Genomic DNA, 19,727 nt, shown 5'->3' with positions numbered 1-19,727 from the left:
ATTGGCATGTAACTGCAAAAGAATTCAATGCAAATAAAATGTAGTGCTGCACAACTTGCATTGAACTGGATGGTTTGCCTTTCTCATCACCTCAATATTGTAACCAAATGACCACCATTTAAGTTGAAGCAGACATTATAAATCTCCATCAACAGTTCAGTTGGTATAACAATTCCAAATAACAGGTCTTATCATAATTCCCCATAAACATTTGCGGCATGCATTCGTTAGGGACAACTAAAGCGGGGAAGGTACCTTACAGAATTGCTTGAGCAGTCAAAAGCAATACCTCAGGTGGATTGCATACTCGGAATGCATAACGATAATACTACTCAAGTGTAACAAAAATATTTGAGAACATGCACAAATATTACATAAAATGCAACTTACTGGTGGTATTACTGCAAGAGATACACTGGCATAGAGAAGGTCAATTGCCATCCCGTGGAACTTAAATTTCATAAGAGGTACATGAGCATCAGGTACAGGTTGTAGTTCAGTCACTTCTTCCAGTTGTGTTAATATGCCATGTAGTGTGACAAAGAAATCCTCCTGCAGAAATATTAACATTGATTATTATAAGACATATGTAATCTATAAACAGTAGGTTTTATGCAAAAGAAAGGTGACTAGACTTCACCTCTCGGTTCACATATGAAGGTCCAACACATAAGATATCAATGTCTGCTCCAGGCCCATGAACCTAACAAAGAGGTCATTATGAAGTAGACTCGGTTAAATTTACCAGCACAGGAAGTATTTACTCCAGAAGCCGAAGGAGATCATACTGTAACAGGAACTTAGCAAAATACGTGAAAGAGCATAAAACTAAGAAAGCATGTGATGTGCTGAAAGGTACATGGACAGATGCTGCACAGTGACTGGCATTTAAACCTGTACATTGTAGAATCCCTTATTCCTGTGAGTTGACTACTGATATCAGAAGATTAGAAATATCCATCACACATGTGCCACTCCCACACATGGTTAGAAATGATTCTTAGCACGTTAAACTATTATTATTGCTTACAATAATGTTTAAGAATATTGTTTGGAAAAAGATGCAAAATCTCAAACATCAGCAACTACTCAATTGAATCTATCTTCCCTATGTACCAGTATTAATGATCTGTCAGGTATCCTTGCGACGAGGGGCATATCATCAACACCAACCAAGCAGCATCGGTTCCAATCTCGAAAGCATGGATACAGCAGATTCAGCGATTTGCTGTCCTAGTGCGGCAGGACACGGTGACACGCCGAGATACGTGTATCCCACAGTACCATCTCATTTACAAAAAAAAAAGACAAGGCTGGGATATGGTGGGGACTCGGGAGGCCCAATAACAGCCTCTGCCTGATACAAACCCACTCGCACATACGCTCACCACAAAAGGAAACGAGCTGCTCCTGGCTCTAGCGAACGCGCCGCCACCGCCTAGATCAACGCCGCTGCCTGGACTCGCCCTGCCACCGTTTCCCAAGCACAGCAGCCTCTCCTACCAACGGCAATCACGCTCGAGCAGGTAACCCCAAGCACAGCAGCCTCTCTTCAACCTCTTCATCTCTTTGTGACTCTTGCTGTTGAGCTGCTGCTGCTTGCTTCCCCATGCAGCCATGTCATTGCTGCTTGCGTTTTGATTGGCTACATGATATTGTGCTCGATTGAATGTGGTGCTGCTGTTGGGTGTTGATTGTTGCTTTCTGTTAGGGAGCATGTTATCTGGGAGCACCACTGCCAGTAGCCAAGACACTGAAGGGCAGCCTGGTGTTGAGATCCTGCTAGTTTACTAATACTAGCGTTTGATGTACTTTGTAAGTTGCAATGACATGGGTCTAGAGGATCAATTAATTCAATAATTGAGCACTTGAAAAATGAGACAGCAGATGGAAATGAGGCAGTATTCTGATCTCATCTCAATTCCTCATTAATTTTTTTGTTTTAACTCTATATTACATGGCAACACAACAACAACAACAACAACAACAACAAAGCCTTTAGTCCCAAACAAGTTGGGGTAGGCTAGAGGTGAAACCCATAAGATCTCGCAACCAACTCATGGCTCTGGCACATGGATAGCAAGCTTCCACGCACCCCTGTCCATGCTCTTTGGTGATACTCCAATCCTTCAGGTCTCTCTTAACGGACTCCTCCCATGTCAAATTCGGTCTACCCCGCCCTCTCTTGACATTCTCCGCACGCTTTAGCCGTCCGCTATGCACTGGAGCTTCTGGAGGCCTGCGCTGAATATGCCCAAACCATCTCAGACGATGTTGGACAAGCTTCTCCTCAATTGGTGCTACCCCAACTCTATCTCGTATATCATCATTCCGGACTCGATCCTTCCTCGTGTGGCCACACATCCATCTCAACATACGCATCTCCGCCACACCTAACTGTTGAACATGTCGCCTTTTAGTCGGCCAACACTCCGCGCCATACAACATTGCGGGTCGAACCGCCGTCCTGTAGAACTTGCCTTTTAGCTTTTGTGGCACTCTCTTGTCACAGAGAATGCCAGAAGCTTGGCGCCACTTCATCCATCCGGCTTTGATTCGATGGTTCACATCTTCATCAATACCCCCATCCTCCTGCAACATTGACCCCAAATACCGAAAGGTGTCCTTCTGAGGTACCACCTGGCCATCAAGGCTAACCTCCTCCTCACACCTAGTAGTACTGAAACCGCACATCATGTACTCGGTTTTAGTTCTACTAAGCCTAAACCCTTTCGATTCCAAGGTTTGTCTCCATAACTCTTAACTTCCTATTTACCCCCGTCCGACTATCGTCAACTAGCACCACATCATCCGCAAAGAGCATACACCATGGGTTATCTCCTTGTATATCCCTTGTGACCTCATCCATCACCAATGCAAAAAGATAAGGGCTCAAAGCTGACCCCTGATGCAGTCCTATCTTAATCGGGAAGTCATCGGTGTCGACATCACTTGTTCGAACACTTGTCACAACATTATCGTACATGTCCTTGATGAGGGTAATGTACTTTGCTGGGACTTTGTGTTTCTCCAAGGCCGACCACATGACATTCCGCGGTATCTTATCATAGGCCTTCTCCAAGTCAATGAACACCATATGCAAGTCCTTCTTTTGCTCCCTATATCTCTCCATAAGTTGTCATACCAAGAAAATGGCTTCCATGGTCGACCTCCCAGGCATGAAACCAAACTGATTTTTGGTCACGCTTGTCATTCTTCTTAAGCGGTGCTCAATGACTCTCTCCCATAGCTTCATTGTATGGCTCATCAGCTTAATTCCACGGTAATTAGTACAACTCTGAACATCCCCCTTGTTCTTGAAGATTGGTACTAATATACTCCGTCTCCATTCTTCTGGCATCTTGTTTGCCCGAAAAATGAGGTTGAAAAGCTTGGTTAGCCATACTATTGCTATGTCCCCGAGACCTTTCCACACCTCAATGGGGATACAATCAGGGCCCATCGCCTTGCCTCCTTTCATCCTTTTTAAAGCCTCCTTCACCTCAGACTCCTGGATTCGCCGCACAAAATGCATGTTGGTCTCATCAAAGGAGTCGTCTAGTTCAATGGTAGAACTCTCATTCTCCCCATTGAACAGCTTGTCGAAATACTCCCGCCATCTATGCTTAATCTCCTCGTCCTTCACCAAGAGTTGGCCTGCTCCGTCCTTGATGCATTTGACTTGGCCAATGTCCCTCGTCTTCCTCTCTCGGATCTTGGCCATCTTATAGATGTCCCTTTCACCTTCCTTCGTGCCTAACCGTTGGTAGAGGTCCTCATATGCCCGACCCCTTGCTTCACCAACAGCTCGCTTTGCGGCCTTCTTCGCCATCTTGTACTTCTCTATGTTGTCTGCACTCCTATCCAGGTATAGGCGTCTGAAGCAATCTTTCTTCTCTTTAATCGCCTTCTGGACGTCATCATTCCACCACCAGGTATCCTTATCTTCGCTTCTCCTTCCCCTGGACACTCCAAACTCTTCCGAGGCCACCTTACGAATGCAAGTCGCCATCTTCATCCACACATTGTCCGCATCCCCTCCTTCCTCCCAAGGGCCCTCCTTAATTACCCTCTCCTTGAACACCTGAGCTACCTCCCCCTTGAGCTTCCACCACTTGTTCTAGCGACTTTGGCACGCTTATCCCGCTGGACACGAATCCGAAAGCGGAAGTCAGCAACCACCAGCTTATGCTGGGGTACAACACTCTCTCCAGGTATCACCTTACAGTCTAGGCACGCACGCCTATCTTCTCTTCTCGAGAGGATGAAATCAATCTGGCTAGAGTGTTGGCCACTACTAAGAGTCACCAGATGTGATTCTCTCTTTCTAAAGAGGGTGTTAGCTACAATCATGTTGTAGGCTAGAGCAAAGCTTAAGACATCTTCTCCTTGATTCATGATGCCATAGCCAAAGCCCCCATGTGCCCCTTCAAAACCTGTGTTAGATGTACCCACGTGGCCATTGAGGTCTCCTCCTATGAAGTGCTTCTCACCAATCGATACACTCCTAACCATGTCTTCCAGGCCTTCCCAGAACTCCCTCTTGGTGTTCTCATTGTGGCCTACTTGCGGGGCATACGCGCTGATAACATTGAGAACCAAGTCCTCAACTACCAGCTTGACCAAGATAATCCGGTCCCCACGTCTCTTGACGTCTACCACTCCATACTTGAGGCTCTTGTTGATCAAGATGCCTACGCCATTTCTGTTTGCAGCCGTCCCCGTGTACCACAGCTTGAAGCCGGTATCCTCCACCTCCTTCGCCTTCTGTCCTCTCCATTTGGTTTCTTGGACGCAAAGGATATCAACACCTCTCACCGCTGCATCAACTAGCTCCTGAAGCTTCCCTGTAAGAGACCCTACGTTCCAGCTACCTAAGCGAATCCTCCTAGGCTCGGCTAGCTTCCTTACCCTTCGCACCCGTCGAGTCAAATGCGAAGACCCTTGCTCATTTTCCACTACACCCGGGCGCCGATGTAGCGCGCCACTAAGGATGCGACGACCCGATCCTCGCTCACTTGCCACCATATCCGGATCAAGATACGGCGCGCCACTTGGGGGGTGACGGTCCGGCCCTTGCCCACTTTCCACCACACCCGGGTTCCGATGTGGCATATTTAAAAATGCCACATGGCTATTTAAAAATTACATGGCATATTTAAAAATTTCTTTACGTATACTCGTCGTATCCCCAAAATGGCTATTTTGGGAAAATGTCGTATCCCATGTTATCGCCGTGTCTGTGTCTCCGTATCCGTGTTTCTTAGGTTCCAGTACTAGATTGCGAAACATGCTGAACTAATTCACTACTCCAAACTCCTTCTAACTCAAATCTTATCTGTGACAATTATTGCTTTATTCTGGTCCATCATGAATTCATGAGAAAGTGTAAAAGTTGAATGTATGACCACATCTTTATTGGTTGTCGTTTTAGCTTACATCACACAAAACAGGTGGTCTTTGATTGTTTATCTGGCGGCCTATTTCTCCCTCTTGATTGAACATAGTAATGGCACATAAATTACTCCACTGGTGCACCCTACTCATCCAATCACAATGACAATTTTTTCCTCTGACGTAATGTGTAGCAATGTTGCGGTGACAATATTTGTTTCACTCATTGGACTAAAGAGGAAAGGTTGTGATTACTTTCAGGTTACAAAAATTAGTTCTAGCAACCTTTTAATAAATAGTTGTAGCACTTAACTTGACTTTTGATTCGTTTTTCACCGTCTAGAAGAGCAGTAATGTGACCCTGACATAAACTATGCAATATCAGAGGAATGCAGTGCCAAGCTGATAACAACTCAACAAGCAATAGCAGTTTGGCAGCAGGTTATGGAATTTATACTGCAAAGTAACTTTTAGTAGGGGCCAATTTGGATGAAATGCCTAGAAAACCCAAAAGCATCTCTATGAGAGATGAAACAAGTCAAGTTTCTAAAACTGCAAACCCAAGTATGTTTACTTCTTCAAACGAGAACTTTTGGGTGGATGTTCTTATTTGAATCTGCTTGATTCACATTAATAAGATAATAAAAAGATAGACAAGTATGTTATTTAATGTGACAGAAGGGACAAGGTGTATGGAATAAAAGAATAGGGCAGAGAAATAGGCAGTTACCCCCAAGCGGTAAGATCCAAAAGTGAAAAGGACTACATTTGCCTTTTCAATCATTTGCTCAGAATACCCTTTCTGACTAGTTAACTGCTTCACCCATTCCTTAACTATCTGCAAATCAATTAAAAGCCCGCACAGGTTAGTAACTGCAGGGCAACGAAATGTAAGACCTGATAAAACATACTCCCTCTGTCCCAAAATAAGTGTCTCAACTTTGTACTAACTTTAGTATAAAGTTGTACTACAGTCAAGACAATTATTTTGGGACGGAGGGAGTAAATTACACTACAGATAGGATTTACCATTTCTATCTGAAATAGAAAAATGGAAACAGGAAAAAGACTAATCAAACATTCTCAAGTCTGGGTACTGAAATACAATACTCCACACCAAAAATCATTTGAATATAGTGCCCACAGGAAGCATTAGCTACTTAAATATCATAGTCATCGAAATGGCCATGCAAGGCAGACCTTTCCGATTAAATATAGTCCCCTTCTAGTTTCACCTCCTACTTCCATAGAATCAGAGACATCAAGTACTCCCTCTGTAAATAAATATAAGAGTGTTTAGATCACTAAAGTAGTGATCTAAACGCTCTTATATTTGTTTATGGAGGGAGTAGCAAGCAATGAAAGGGGTTACCCCATCAATCTCCCGTAGCACCTCCTCCCGTTTTGCGGACTGCTCCTCGCTCTCGTAAAGGCCCGCTTCAACCAAGAACTGCAATCATGTTGCCAACGACACAAAAGCAACACTATCATCACAACAGACCACTTAGCAAAGCTCCAAAACATAAGCGATTAGCAATGAATAATAACCTTCTCGAGCTCAGCCGTCTTCTGCAGATCGAACATGGTCGGCCTGGTCAAAGATAACGGCGGATCCATGCCGCTGTACCGCTTTGGGGACGACCGAGGTGCTACCCTGCCTGTGCCCACAGATCCCGCCATTGAACCGCACAAACACAAACGTAGCTGAAAATCCCGTCGGGATTACAGCAGAATCGGAATCAAGCTAACCGCCACGGCACCTGCATCCGACACCCACTGATTCAAATCGACCACTAGATTCGCTCGTCGAAACGCACGACGCAGGCCCGACCAAACCAAACCGGCGGAACCCTAGAAGGCCCAACCCTGTTCCCCTGCAATCCCGATGGCACCAAACTCGCCGCGCGAACGGCCGGCGGCGGAGGAGAACCCCTAGGTGTGTGCGTGGGCGCGAAACCTTTTTCCGTGTACGCGCGATGGAAACGGAAAAGCAATGCGCGTGAACAGTATATACTACTCCCTCCGTCCCATAATTTAAGACGTGTATCTATCTATTATCTACTATCTCTAAAAGCATAAGAGGACGAAGAACCAATTCATTTTATCCGTCTAACCCTAGAATCTTACGATCAAGATCTTCCTAATGTTTAGCATATATCTATATCTATATCAATATAAAAAGATCCAAAGAGGCAGATCCAACTGATCTCGGCCATCGAACCAAGTCAATCCAATGACCTAGACTGCTCCAATGGCGAGCGTTAAACGTGTTTAACGTGCAATTAATAGCATGCCAAATATTACAGTAATCACAGGATTAACACACAAATAATAGCATACCTAATATCCGCGTGCAATTAATATATTACCTAAATATTAACGTGCATTGCACGTGCGCATTTACTAGTCAAACATAGTCAAAGCAACCAACTGATCCTACCCATGATCAATCTCTCGTAAAAAAAACTCCCACGATTCTCTCGGTACCGCTTCGCCCCCTCACCAAAAAATTGTTGGGGAACACAGTATTTTAAAAAAATTATCTACGATCATGCAAGATCTATCTAGGAAATGCATAGCAACGAGAGGGAGAGTGTGTCTACGTACCCTCGTAGACCGAAAGCGGAAGCGTTTAGTAACGCGGTTGATGTAGTCGAACGTCTTCATGATCCAACCGACCAAGTACCGAATGCACGGCACCTCCGCGATTTGCACATGTTCAGCTCGGTGGCGTCCCTCGAACTCTTGATCCAGTTGAGGCCGAGGAGAGTTTCGTCAGCACGACGGCGTGGTGACGGTGATGATGAAGTTACCGACGCAGGGCTTCGCCTAAGCACTATGACAACATGACCGAGGTGTAAAACTATGGAGGGGGACACCGCATACGGCTAAAGATTAACTTGTGTCTCTATGGGGGTGCCCCCTTATCGGTGTCAAAACCGACGGATCTCGGGTAGGGGGTCCCGAACTATGCGTCTAGGCTGGATGGTAACGGGAGGCAAGGGACATGAAGTTTTACCCAGGTTCAGGCCCTCTTGATGGAGGTAAAACCCTACGTCCTGCTTGATTAATATTGAAGATATGGGTGTTACAAGAGTAGATCTACCACGAGATCAGAGAGGCTAAACCCTAGAAGCTAGCCTATGGTATGATTCTATGTTGTGATTGTTGTCCTACGGACTAAAACCCTTCGGTTTATATAGACACCAGAGAGGGTTAGGGTTACACAAGGTCGATTACAAAGGAAGAGATATCCATATACGTATTGCCTAGCTTGCCTTCCACGCCAAGTAGAGTCCCATCGGACACGAGACGAAGTCTTCAATCTTGTATCTTCATAGTCTAACAGTCTGGCCAATGGAGATAGTCCGGCTGTCCGGAGACCCCCTAATCCAGGACTCCCTCAGTAGCCCCTGAACCAGGCTTCAATGACGATGAGTCCGGCGCGCAGTTGTCTTCGGCATTGCAAGGCGGGTTCCTTCTCCGAATACATCACAGAAGAATTTAAATACGAGGATAGTGTCCGACCCTGCAAAATAAGTTCCACATTCCACCGTAGAGAGAATAATGTTTTCGCAGATCTAATTTGCTAGCTTATTTTAGCAACACGACGCTACGTCATGGCTCGGTGATTATTCGAACCGTTTCTTTTAACCAGCCCCGCACATAACGCGAGGCAGTTTTTCGACACGTCTTGTCAAAGCGGAGATCATGGGGAAAACTTTGTTCTTGCCACTCTAGCTTTTGCCAATTTTGCTTATGCCACTCTAGAATTTGACATCTCACTTTTGCCACTCTTTGCTTTTGACAATACATCACAAATGCCATTCCGTGGCAAAACCGATAATTTTTCATTTCACTTTTGCCACTCTTAGCTTTTAACAATGTATCACAATTGCCACTCTGAAAATTTTGCTTTTGCCACTGAATGGCAAAAGTGATATATTGTCAAAAGCTAAGAGTGGCAAAAGTGAAATGTCAAATTTTAGAGTGGCATAAGCAAAATTGGCAAAAGCTAGAGTGGCAAAAACAAAATTTTCCCGAGATCGTGTCCCCTTATTACGGGATTTTCATCAATAGGGGCGTGGGTAACCCAACCGCGCCATCAATTGCGGCGCTTGGGGGATAAGCGAGTTTTACCAGGCAAGTGGGGACGCTTAATTTTGTCCGCCCATATAAAGGGATAAGGATTCACCTTTCTATCCACGCCTTCTTCCTCCTCTGCTCATCCGCTCCTGCACACTCGAGCTCTAGCGCCCAAGCTCTCACTTCCATCTCAACCTTCTCCAACCATGTCCGGAGCGGGAAGCAATTGGATGGTCTCCTCCGTCACGGAGGGAGACGTCAAGAAACTGAGGAGAGCCGGATACCTGCCCGACGACATCGCGCACCGGCTCCCAGATGAGGGACAGCTCATCCCCACCCCCGAGCCCCATGAGAGGGTGGTATTCCTCACCCATTTCCTCCGCAGACTAGGATTCCCTCTCCATCCCTTCGTCCGGGGGCTCATGTTTTATTACGGCCTAGATTTCCACGATCTGGCCCCGAACTTCATCCTCAACATCTCGGCGTTTATCGTCGTGTGCGAGGCCTTCCTCCGCATCAAGCCCCACTTCGGCTTATGGCTGAAGACCTTCAATGTCAAGCCGAAGGTAGTGAGTGGCCGCCAGGCAGAGTGCGGAGGCGCCATGGTGGGCAAGATGCCCAACATCACATGGCTCGAGGGCACCTTCGTGGATACCATAAAGGGGTGGCAATCGGGGTAGTTCTATATCACCGAGCCGCCTGACCCCGCATGGGTAGCGGCCCCCTAGTTCTGATCTGGCATCCCCATGCGGCTCACCTCCTAGAAAGAGAAGGGCCTGTCCTGGGGTAATTCAAAAGAGCTGACCGGACTCCAGTCATGTATTTAGAACATGGTGGACAAGAAGTTCAAGCTTGTCAACATAGTCCAGGTTATGCTCGTCCGCCGGATACTCCCGTGCCAACAACGGGAGTTTACCTTGTGGGAGTTCAATCCGGCGCAGCACCGAACTCTGAACAGGCTCTTCGATGCGACTCATGAAGATGCCTGGAGGGTGCTATTCAAGAGCGCCGAGGTCCCTCCCCCCATTAATGAGGATCGCGGATTCAACGCGAAGCGCCACGCCAGTGCGGTAAGTTGTTTTACCTTTTACAGGATATTTGTTTTCTATATAGATTGGCTCTATGCGGGATCTAAACTCCCGTGCCGTTAACAGGACTGGCAGAAGATGGCCGGACAAATCGACTGTCCGGCTCCCTTGCCCGAAGGCCCTGCAGACGCCCTTCTGGCGAAGATGTTGACTCTGGCCCCTTACAAGGTGCCGGAGAAGACCAAGAAGGCCAAGGGAGCTCGAAAGAGTTCCCGACGCTAGGCGTCATCGGACTCACCGTCCGATGACTCTGCGGCGCACTCTTCCCCCAAAGACGAGGAAGAGGAAGAAGAGGCTCCCCCACCGACTGGGGGAGACAAGAAAAGGAAGGCCGCCCCAACTGGGGAGGCCGGAGGGTCCAAGAAGGGAAGGACGCTCCTTCCGGACAGCTCCACCGCCGCCGACGAAAGTGAAGACGAGTGGTTGCCCAGGGCCAAGCCCGAGGGGAGATCGTGAGTATTCGGATACCAAAGTAACCCATAGGATTCCTTTGTCGCATTGCTTTCCCTAATGCCGAAATCAATTGTGTAGGCCGCCCCGAGCCAATATCGAGGTATCCTCAGACGGCTCTCTGGGCTCGTCGGACATGGATAGCGATCCAGCCCCGACCGCCACCTCCCCTCATCCAGCCGACGACGCCGAGGTGCTGTCTCAAGAGGCACCGGATCGAGGGGGGACAGTCCCGGAGGCGCCTCAAGGTGACCTTCCGGACTCCGGGAGCCAAGGGGACGGGGTCCTCGAGAGCTCCGAGTTCGGCCCTCAGCCGAACACCGCGCCGGACCCTCCAACGGTTCCGAGCTCGGGCAGGCGGTCCCCTTCTAAGGGGGGTGAAACGCCTGTGCCGGTGACCTCTGTCCATCCAGAGGCGCCGGACACTATGTTGGAAGCGCTTCGCAACGCTTCCATCGAGGAGGAGCACCGCACTATCATGAGTGCGGTGATCCAGAAGGTTCAGTCCGCCAAGAGCGGATTGACTGAAGCCTGTACTAGCCTTCTAACAGGCTTTGAGGTAAGTGTTTTAAAATGTAGTAGAAGTATTACCGCATAGACAGTAGCCCCTGATGCTTTGTTCGGTGTTCGCAAAGAAAAGCCGAACAGAGGATCAAATAATATCGCAGGAGTCTAATATAAGTATGTCAATATGCATATGCAGGCTTCTCTGCTGGCATCCGCCGCACTAACTGCAGAGGTCACCGTACTGAAGCAGGACCTCGATGGGTCCAAGAAAGAGCTCAGCCTTGTCAAGAGGCAGGAGAACGAAGGTAAGTAATACCCCGTCTATGTATATAAAAAGGACGTGACTGCAAAATGACAGGATCATTGTATGTTTTGCCAGGGGCCACGAGCGAGGTGGCGACCCTGAAGCAAGCACTGACCAAGGCCGAAGATACAAAGCGGCCAAGGAGCGCACCGAGTGAGAGAGGCACGAGGCTTAGGTGGGCGAGGTGCAGCAAGAGCTCCAGGCTCTTGTGACGAAGCACGGGGCGTTGGAGCTTGACTTGAAGACGCGAGAGTCTGAGCTTGCCGCGGCCCGTGAGAGCGCAAAGAGGGCCAAGGCCGAAGCCCAAAAGGCCCTCCAAGAGATCGGCGCGATGAAGAAGATAGCGGCGGGTAAGGCTTTCTATATGCAAAGCAAGCATGTAAAAGTAATTTACCGATTACTTACCCGAATCCGGAGCTCTTCAGGAGCATTCGCAGATTTGCCCCGCAGTGTGTCCGATGCCGCACAATTTTACCAGGCCGAGGATGGAAGCTCGACGGAGAAGCTGTTTTGGTCTCAGTATGCTGAGGCCGAACATCCGATGCCAATGAGCGACCAGCTGAAGCAGATGGTCGAGCTACATAAGGCGGCCGATCAGGCCATGAAGGGCCTCATAGCCCGGCTGTGGCCTGGCGACGCCCTTCCGAACAGCTTCTTCGGCCTGGTGAGGCGGCTTGTGGATGCCTGCCCATGGCTGGAGGTCGTCAAGCGATCCGTCTGCATTGAAGGAGCACGTCGGGCTTTCGCCCATGTCAAAACGCAGTGGGTCAAGCTAAACGCCGTGAAGCTGATCAAGGAGGGGCCGCCGGAGGGCAAGGAGCACCGCCACCCCAAGATGTACTACGAGGGTGTTCTACCGGGCGCCCGTCTTATCGCGGATGAGTGTTCACAAAATGTAATATTTGAATGAGACTTGCTCGTTTTTTATCCTGTGTGATGAAAACTTGTTTCATATGCGCTATGCAACGCTTGTGTGAATTTAAAATATTACCTTCTGTTTGGCTGTTTATCCAATCTGAGAGATGGCTAGTCCTCGGCTTCTGCCCCCATACCACGAGTGCTGGGGTGTTCGGGATAAACTTGAGCACTCTTGTTCCCATGTTTGGGTCCTTCGAGGGAGGTGCTCAGCACAACGAATAAGGCAACCGGACTAATAATGCTTTATCACTCTCACTTAGCCGTAGAATTCTATAATTTTAAATTTCGGCGCAGCCCCTGGTATTCGGAAGGCCAGATTCGAGGCGCGATACACGCCTGTAAGCCGGACAGAGCCGGCCCCTTGCCCTAAGCGGCATAAGTCTTTATGGACTCGAAAAACCTCGCCAAACAGCGACCAGTCTCTCGCCTTATCATGACAGTCAGTTTTAGCTTTCTCTACTGAGGTGCTCAGCCCGGCAGAACCGGGGCACAACCGCAGTAGTTCTCCTAGCGCTAACTTAGCCGATAGAGCGGAACGTAAGGTACCAAAACATAGGAGCTGGACAAACCCAACATTTGACCAAAGACATGATTCAGAGCTAATGCATATAATGCTATAAGTTCGGGGTGCCGCACTTGTGAAAGTGTTCGGACTTTTCACACCATACTGTGGGTACGTAAGCCCCTGGTGCTTTGGCCGTACCAGAGTGTACGGTTGCAAGGCGTCATTGATGAACACATAGATATATATAACAAGAATGCAATAATAGTCGTAGTGTCATGCATTGTGTATTAAAAAATTGCATTACAGCAGAGTGATACAGATAGTGCAATAAGCAAAAGAGTAGGACTATGTCCCTTCCAAGGGCGAGCTAAGGAATGATATGAAATCTGTAATCAACCTGGGGATTCCGTTATATAACGTAGTTGTCTGCCGCCTTGGTTGCTGTATCATGTGTGCGGCAATAGAGCTGCCGGCCGGTGTTTCCAGAGATTAAAGTCCTGAAAAAAAAAGAAAAATAACCAAACGGGAAGCCCCTAGTGCGGTTTAGGCCGCGTTTTGGGGCGTGCCGCAGTTGTGCCCCCCTCCCCACCTGTGCCCATGGTATTTTTAATGCGTAATTATGTACGCACGGCATGAATAACACCGTTTGCATGGGATTGGGGTGGCCGCCGTATTGCTACACGAGCTCAGGTCGTGCCAGGCTGTCTGTCTGCCGATTGCCCCGAGCGCGCTTGAAGGTGTCCGGGCTTTGAAACGCCGAACTGGTAGATTGCCTTGAGAGGCTGCTTTGCGCTTCTGCTGCAAGGGCCGCGGTGTGCTCCTCTGTTCGAAGAGAGCGCTCTATGTTTCCATTGACTGTGATAACTCCGCGAGGTCCTGGCATCTTGAGCTTGAGGTATGCATAATGTGGTACCGCATTGAATCTAGCGAATGCGGTTCATTCGAGCAGCGCGTGATAACCACTGCGGAACGGGACTATATCGAAGATTAACTCTTTGCTTCGGAAGTTATCCGGGGATCCGAAGACCACTTCCAGTGTAATTAAGCATGTGCAGTGGGCCTCTACGCCTGGAATGATGCCTTTAAAGGTCGTTTTTGTGGGTTTGATCCTCGAGGGGTCTATACCCATTTTGCACACTGTGTCCTGGTAAAGCAGGTTCAGGCTGCTGCCGCCATCCATAAGGACTCGAGTGAGGTGAAATCTGTCGATGATTGGGTCTAAGACCAGCGCGGCGAATCCGCCATGACGGATACTAGTGGGGTGGTCCCTGCGATCGAAGGTGGTCGGACAGGAGGACCAAGGGTTGAACTTTGGGGCGACTGGCTCCAACGCATATACGTCCCTGAGCGCACGCTTCCGCTCCCTCTTGGGGATGTGGGTTGCGTATATCATGTTCACCGTCCGCACTTGCGGGGGAAACCTCTTCTGTCCTCCCGTGTGCGGCTGCCGGGGTTCTTCCTCATCATCGCTATGCGGCCCCTTGTCCTTGTTTTCGGCAATTAACTTGCCGGCCTGCTTGAACACCCAACAATCCCTGTTGGTGTGATTGGCTGGCTTGTCTGGGGTGCCGTGTATTTGACACGAGCGATCGAGTATACGGTCCAAGCTGGACGGACCCAGCGTACTTTGTTTGAACGGCTTTTTCCGCTGACCGGGTTTAGAGCCTTTGAATCCGGCATTGACTGCCGTATCCTCAGTACTTTCGCTGTTAATGCGGCGCTTATGCTTGTTGCGACGTGACCTGCTATTGCCGTCCTTGGTATCGGAGGTACCATGGTTCTTTGATATGTTATTACTGCGAGCCAACCAGCTGTCTTCTCCCACACAGAAGCGGGTCATGAGCGTCGTGAGAGCTGCCATAGATTTCGGCTTTTCCTGACCAAGGTGCCGGGCTAGCCACTCGTCTCGGATGTTGTGCTTGAAAGCCGCTAAGGCCTCCGCATCCAGACAGTCGACGATTTGATTTTTCTTTGTAAGGAACCGAGTCCAGAATTGCCTGGCCCACTCTTCTGGCTGCTGAATTATGTGGCTCAAGTCACCGGCGTCTGGTGGTCGCACATAAGTGCCCTGAAAGTTGTCGAGGAATGTGGCTTCTAGATCTTCCCAACAGCTAATGGAGTCCGCTGGCAAGCTATTAAGCCAATGCCGTGCTGGTCCTTTGAGTTTTAGTGGGAGGTACTTGATGGCATGTAAGTCATCACTGCGGGCCATGTGGATGTGGAGGAGGAAGTCCTCAATCCATACTGCGGGATCTGTTGTGCCGTCGTATGATTCAATGTTTACAGGTTTGAAACCTTCTGGGAATTGATGTTCCATTACTTCGTCTGTGAAGCATAAGGGGTGTGCAGCACCTCTATATTGGGCTATATCGCGACGCAGCTCGTATGGGTCCTACCCGCTGTGTTCGGCCCGACCAGATTTGCTTTTACTGTATCCGGCGTGACGTTTACCATCTCATAGAGTGGTGGGCCCTCGTGATCCGTAGATCGATCTTGAATGCTTTGCTTTGTCCTCCAATATGTCTCGCAGGTCTGGCGTATCTCCCCATGCCTTTTTATTTGGATTGCGTTGGGGTGGAGGCTGAGCTTTTGGCTGGAATGCCTCTCTATCGCGGCCACGAGGTGGCCGATCAGCCGTATCATATGCTTCTTCCTCCAGTCGGGGTAGTAACCTGCGCCTTGGGTAACTCTTGGAGGGACGCTCGAGTTTATATTCCTCGGCTGCGAGGACTTCAGTCCATTTGTCAGCTAGCAGATCTTGATCAGCTTGAAGCTGCTGCTATTTTTTCTTCAGGCTATTTGCCGTTGCCATAAGCCTGCGCTTGAAGCGCTCTTGTTCGATGGGGTCCTCTGGTACGACGAATTCATCGTCGCCGAGGCTTGCCTCGTCTTCAGAGGGGGGCATGTAATTTTCATCCTCCTCCTCTCCGCCAGCCGCCCTCTCAGGAGAGCTGGCTCCTTCATCCTCCTGCTCTAAATCTTGCTGGAGGGGATTGTTATTGTCTTCGGTGCTATCCGGAGTGTTATTATCTCCTGTGCTGGTATCACCACTTTTGCTTTGGCGGGACTTAGATCGGCGCCGCTGACGTCGGCGCTTGGGTTGCTTCTTGGAGGGGTCATCCTCCGCTATCTCGTCGCCGTTGCCTTCATTGGGTGTATCCACCATGTATATGTCATACGACAAGGTGGCTTTCCAGTGCCCTATAGGTGCTGGTTCATGTTCGTCTCCTACATCGTCGTCCATATCGTTGATGTCTTTGGAGTTGAAGTCGAGCATGTCGGTTAAATCATCGACAGTGGCTACAAAGTGGGTGGTGGGTGGGCGTCGAATTTCTTCGTCGTCCGCATCCCAATCCTGTTGGCCATAATCCGGCCAGGGCTCTCCTGACAAAGAGAGAGACCTTAGTGAATTCAGAATGTCGCCGAAGGGCGAGTGCTGAAAGATATCCGCGGCGGTGAATTCCATGATCGGCGCTCAATCGGATTCGATTGGCGGGGGCGCGGATGGTTCGGGGTCTGGAACAGAGTCCGACACCTTGGAGTCACGGGTTGCGCAGAGGATTATGCTGGTGTTTGGCTCGATCGCCGTCGAGAATGCAGCCCCTGAGGCGGTGTCTAGCCACCCGTCCTTGATTGGCGCAGCTGGCTCTGAGCTAAGGGTCGGAGCTGATGCGAACGCGGCCTCTGGGGTACCGTCCGGTGGTAGAGCTAGGTCATACCCATCGCGATAGTGTGGCGCGCCCGGCTGTGGCTCGAATTCGTCGAAGATCAAGTCCCCACGGATGTTGGCCGTGTAATTCAAACTTCCCAATCTGACCTGATGGCCAGGGGCGTAGCTTTCAATCTGCTCCAGATGGCCAAGCGAATTAGCCCGCAGTGCAAAGCCGCCGAATATGAAGATCTGTCTGGGGAGAAAAGTCTCACCCTAGACCGCATCGCTACCGATGATAGTAGGAGCCATCAAGCCTAACGACGACGACACAGAGGAACTCTCAATGAAAGCACCAATGTTGGTGTCAAAACCGGCGGATCTCGGGTAGGGAGTCCCGAACTATGCGTCTAGGCCGGATGGGAACAGGAGGCAAGGGACACGAAGTTTTACCCAGGTTCGGGCCCTCTTGATGGAGGTAAAACCCTACGTCCTGCTTGATTAATATTGAAGATATGGGTGTTACAAGAGTAGATCTACCACGAGATCAGAGAGGCTAAACCCTAGAAGCTAGCCTATGGTATGATTGTATGTTGTGATTGTTGTCCTACGGACTAAAACCCTTCGATTTATATAGACACCAGAGAGGGTTAGGGTTACACAAGGTCGGTTACAAAGGAGGAGATATCCATATACGTATTGCCTAGCTTGCCTTCCACACCAAGTAGAGTCCCATCGGACACGAGACGAAGTCTTCAATCTTGTATCTTCATAGTCTAACAGTCCGGCCAATGGAGATAGTCCGGCTGTCCGGAGACCCCCTAATCCAGGACTCCCTCACCCCTCCTCTGTATATAAAGAAGGGAAGGAGGAGGTCGGCCAGCCCTATGGGGCGTGCCCAAGGAGGGGAGTCCTACTAGGACTCCTAGTCCTAGTAGAATTCCACCAAGAGGGAGATAGGGGGAAGGAAGGAGAGCGAGAGAGGGAGAAGGAAAGGGGGTGCCCCCTTCCCTTGACCAATTCGGACTGCAAGGGGGGGCGCGGCCTGCCCTGACTGCCCTCCTCTCTCTCCACTAAGGCCCATGGTGGCCCATTAGTTTCGCCGGGGGTTCCGGTAACCCCTCCAGCACTCCGGTTTTATCCGAAACAATTCAGAACACTTCCGATGTCTAAATAACATGTTCCACTATATCAATATTTATGTCTCAACCATTTCAAGACTCCTCGTCATGTCTGTGATCTCATCCGAGACTCCGAACAACCTTAGGTACATCAAATCACATAACTCATAATAAATCGTCATCGAACGTTAAGTGTGCGGACCCTACGGGTTCGAGAACTATGTAGACATGACCGAGACACATTTTTGATCAATAACCAACAGCGGAACCTAGATGCTCATATTGGTTCCTACATATTCTACGAAGATCTTTATCGGTCAAACCGTATAACAACATACGGTGTTCCCTTTGTCATTGGTATGTTACTTGCCCGAGATTCGATCGTTGGTATCATCATACCTAGTTCAATCTCGTTACCGGCAAGTCCTTTACTCATTCCGTAATGCATCATCCTGCAACTAACTCATTAGTTGTTGGGGAACATAGTAATTTAAAAAAAATCCAACGCACACGCAAGATCATGGTGATGCATAGCAACGAGAGGGAAGAGTATCGTCCAGGTGCCCTCGTAGACCGTAAGCGGAAGCGTTATGAGAATGTGGTTGATGTAGTCGAACGTTGTCACAGCCCTAGAATTGTTTGCAATAGTTGCATAAGAGAGCATCCATGCATCATGTCTAATTTCTGAAAGTTGAATTGAGGTTTGTTGAAACCCTCAGAAATCAGTTCAAAAATAACCAACTTTAAAAATCTTCTCAAATGAGTCCAATAAAATGTTCTTGTTATTGCATAGAATTATTGGCAAGAGCTAAAATTCAAACCAATATTTTTATGAGCTCAGAAACATTTATTTTGGCCATTTGAATTAATCCAATAATTATTTGCTTTGGATTTATATTTAATATATATTAAATATAACTTCAATAAATCTGGAAGTTTCTGAGTGGCTTTATATATATTTTAGCAAGCCATATAATAACCTACAGAATTTATGAAAATGATTTAGTGGATAAAACTAAATCAAAACAGAGAGGAAATAAAATAGAAAACAGTAATTAAAATAGAAAACAGAGAAGGAGGGAGTACCTGGGCCTTACCTGGCAGAAGAGGCCCAGCCTACCAGGGGCTGAGTGGTCTTCTTCCTCCTGCGAGGAGGACAGGCAGGTGCGTGGCGAGCGCGCCGACGACGCCTTGCCACCTCCTGCTTCAGCCGCACGACCCCAGCCCTCCAGACGTGCCACGGAGACGCCCAGCGCTCCCTCTCGCTTAACCTCCTCTCCCTGGACCTCACTCCCCTCTCTGCTCTCTCTCCCTTTCTCGCGACCGAGCGGAGCTCGTCGCCGCCGACGTGCACCACCGCGGCCACCGACCTCCCCACGCCCATCCGGATATGCCACGAGCTCCACCTAGACCCCCGCATCCTCTGCACCAAGCCATGAGCCGCCAGGAGCTCCGTGACGACGTCCCCGACCCCTTCTTCCTCCTCGGGTCGCCGGAGATCCCCTTCGCCGCCCGCTTGCTCCGACGCTTCCCCGAGCCATCCGACACCGCCAAACGACGCGCCGTGAGCCCCGCAGCCTTTCCCCCTATTCTTCCTCGCTCGTTCCTCCCCTAGCCGTACTTGCCACCGCACCCGTGAGCTTCCCGCCGCCATCCATGTCGCCGCCGAGCCTAGAGCTCGATTCACCCGAAGCCGAGCACGTCT

The 19,727-nt window shown here is 49.2% G+C and overlaps 1 protein-coding gene across 2 annotated transcripts in view; it reads right to left on the bottom strand.

The window, feature by feature from the left end:
- Nucleotides 1–7,378, bottom strand: part of LOC119316753 (nuclear poly(A) polymerase 4-like) — a 10,457-nt gene extending 3,079 nt beyond the window's left edge. For both annotated transcript variants that reach the window (XM_037591133.1, XM_037591132.1), the window contains exons 1-5: nt 6,943–7,378; nt 6,767–6,844; nt 6,125–6,232; nt 641–703; nt 391–552 (exon numbers count right to left, since the gene is read on the bottom strand). In XM_037591133.1, the coding sequence (XP_037447030.1) occupies nt 391–552; nt 641–703; nt 6,125–6,232; nt 6,767–6,844; nt 6,943–7,074 (543 nt within the window). In that variant the 5' untranslated portion in view covers nt 7,075–7,378. The remainder of the gene's footprint in view (nt 1–390; nt 553–640; nt 704–6,124; nt 6,233–6,766; nt 6,845–6,942) is intronic.
- Between the last annotated feature and the right edge of the window lie 12,349 nt (nt 7,379–19,727).

Source organism: Triticum dicoccoides, chromosome 6A (assembly GCF_002162155.2).
Source record: "Triticum dicoccoides isolate Atlit2015 ecotype Zavitan chromosome 6A, WEW_v2.0, whole genome shotgun sequence".
In the NCBI taxonomy this organism is placed as follows: Eukaryota; Viridiplantae; Streptophyta; class Magnoliopsida; order Poales; family Poaceae; genus Triticum; species Triticum dicoccoides.
This window is presented reverse-complemented; position numbering and strand designations above follow the sequence as displayed.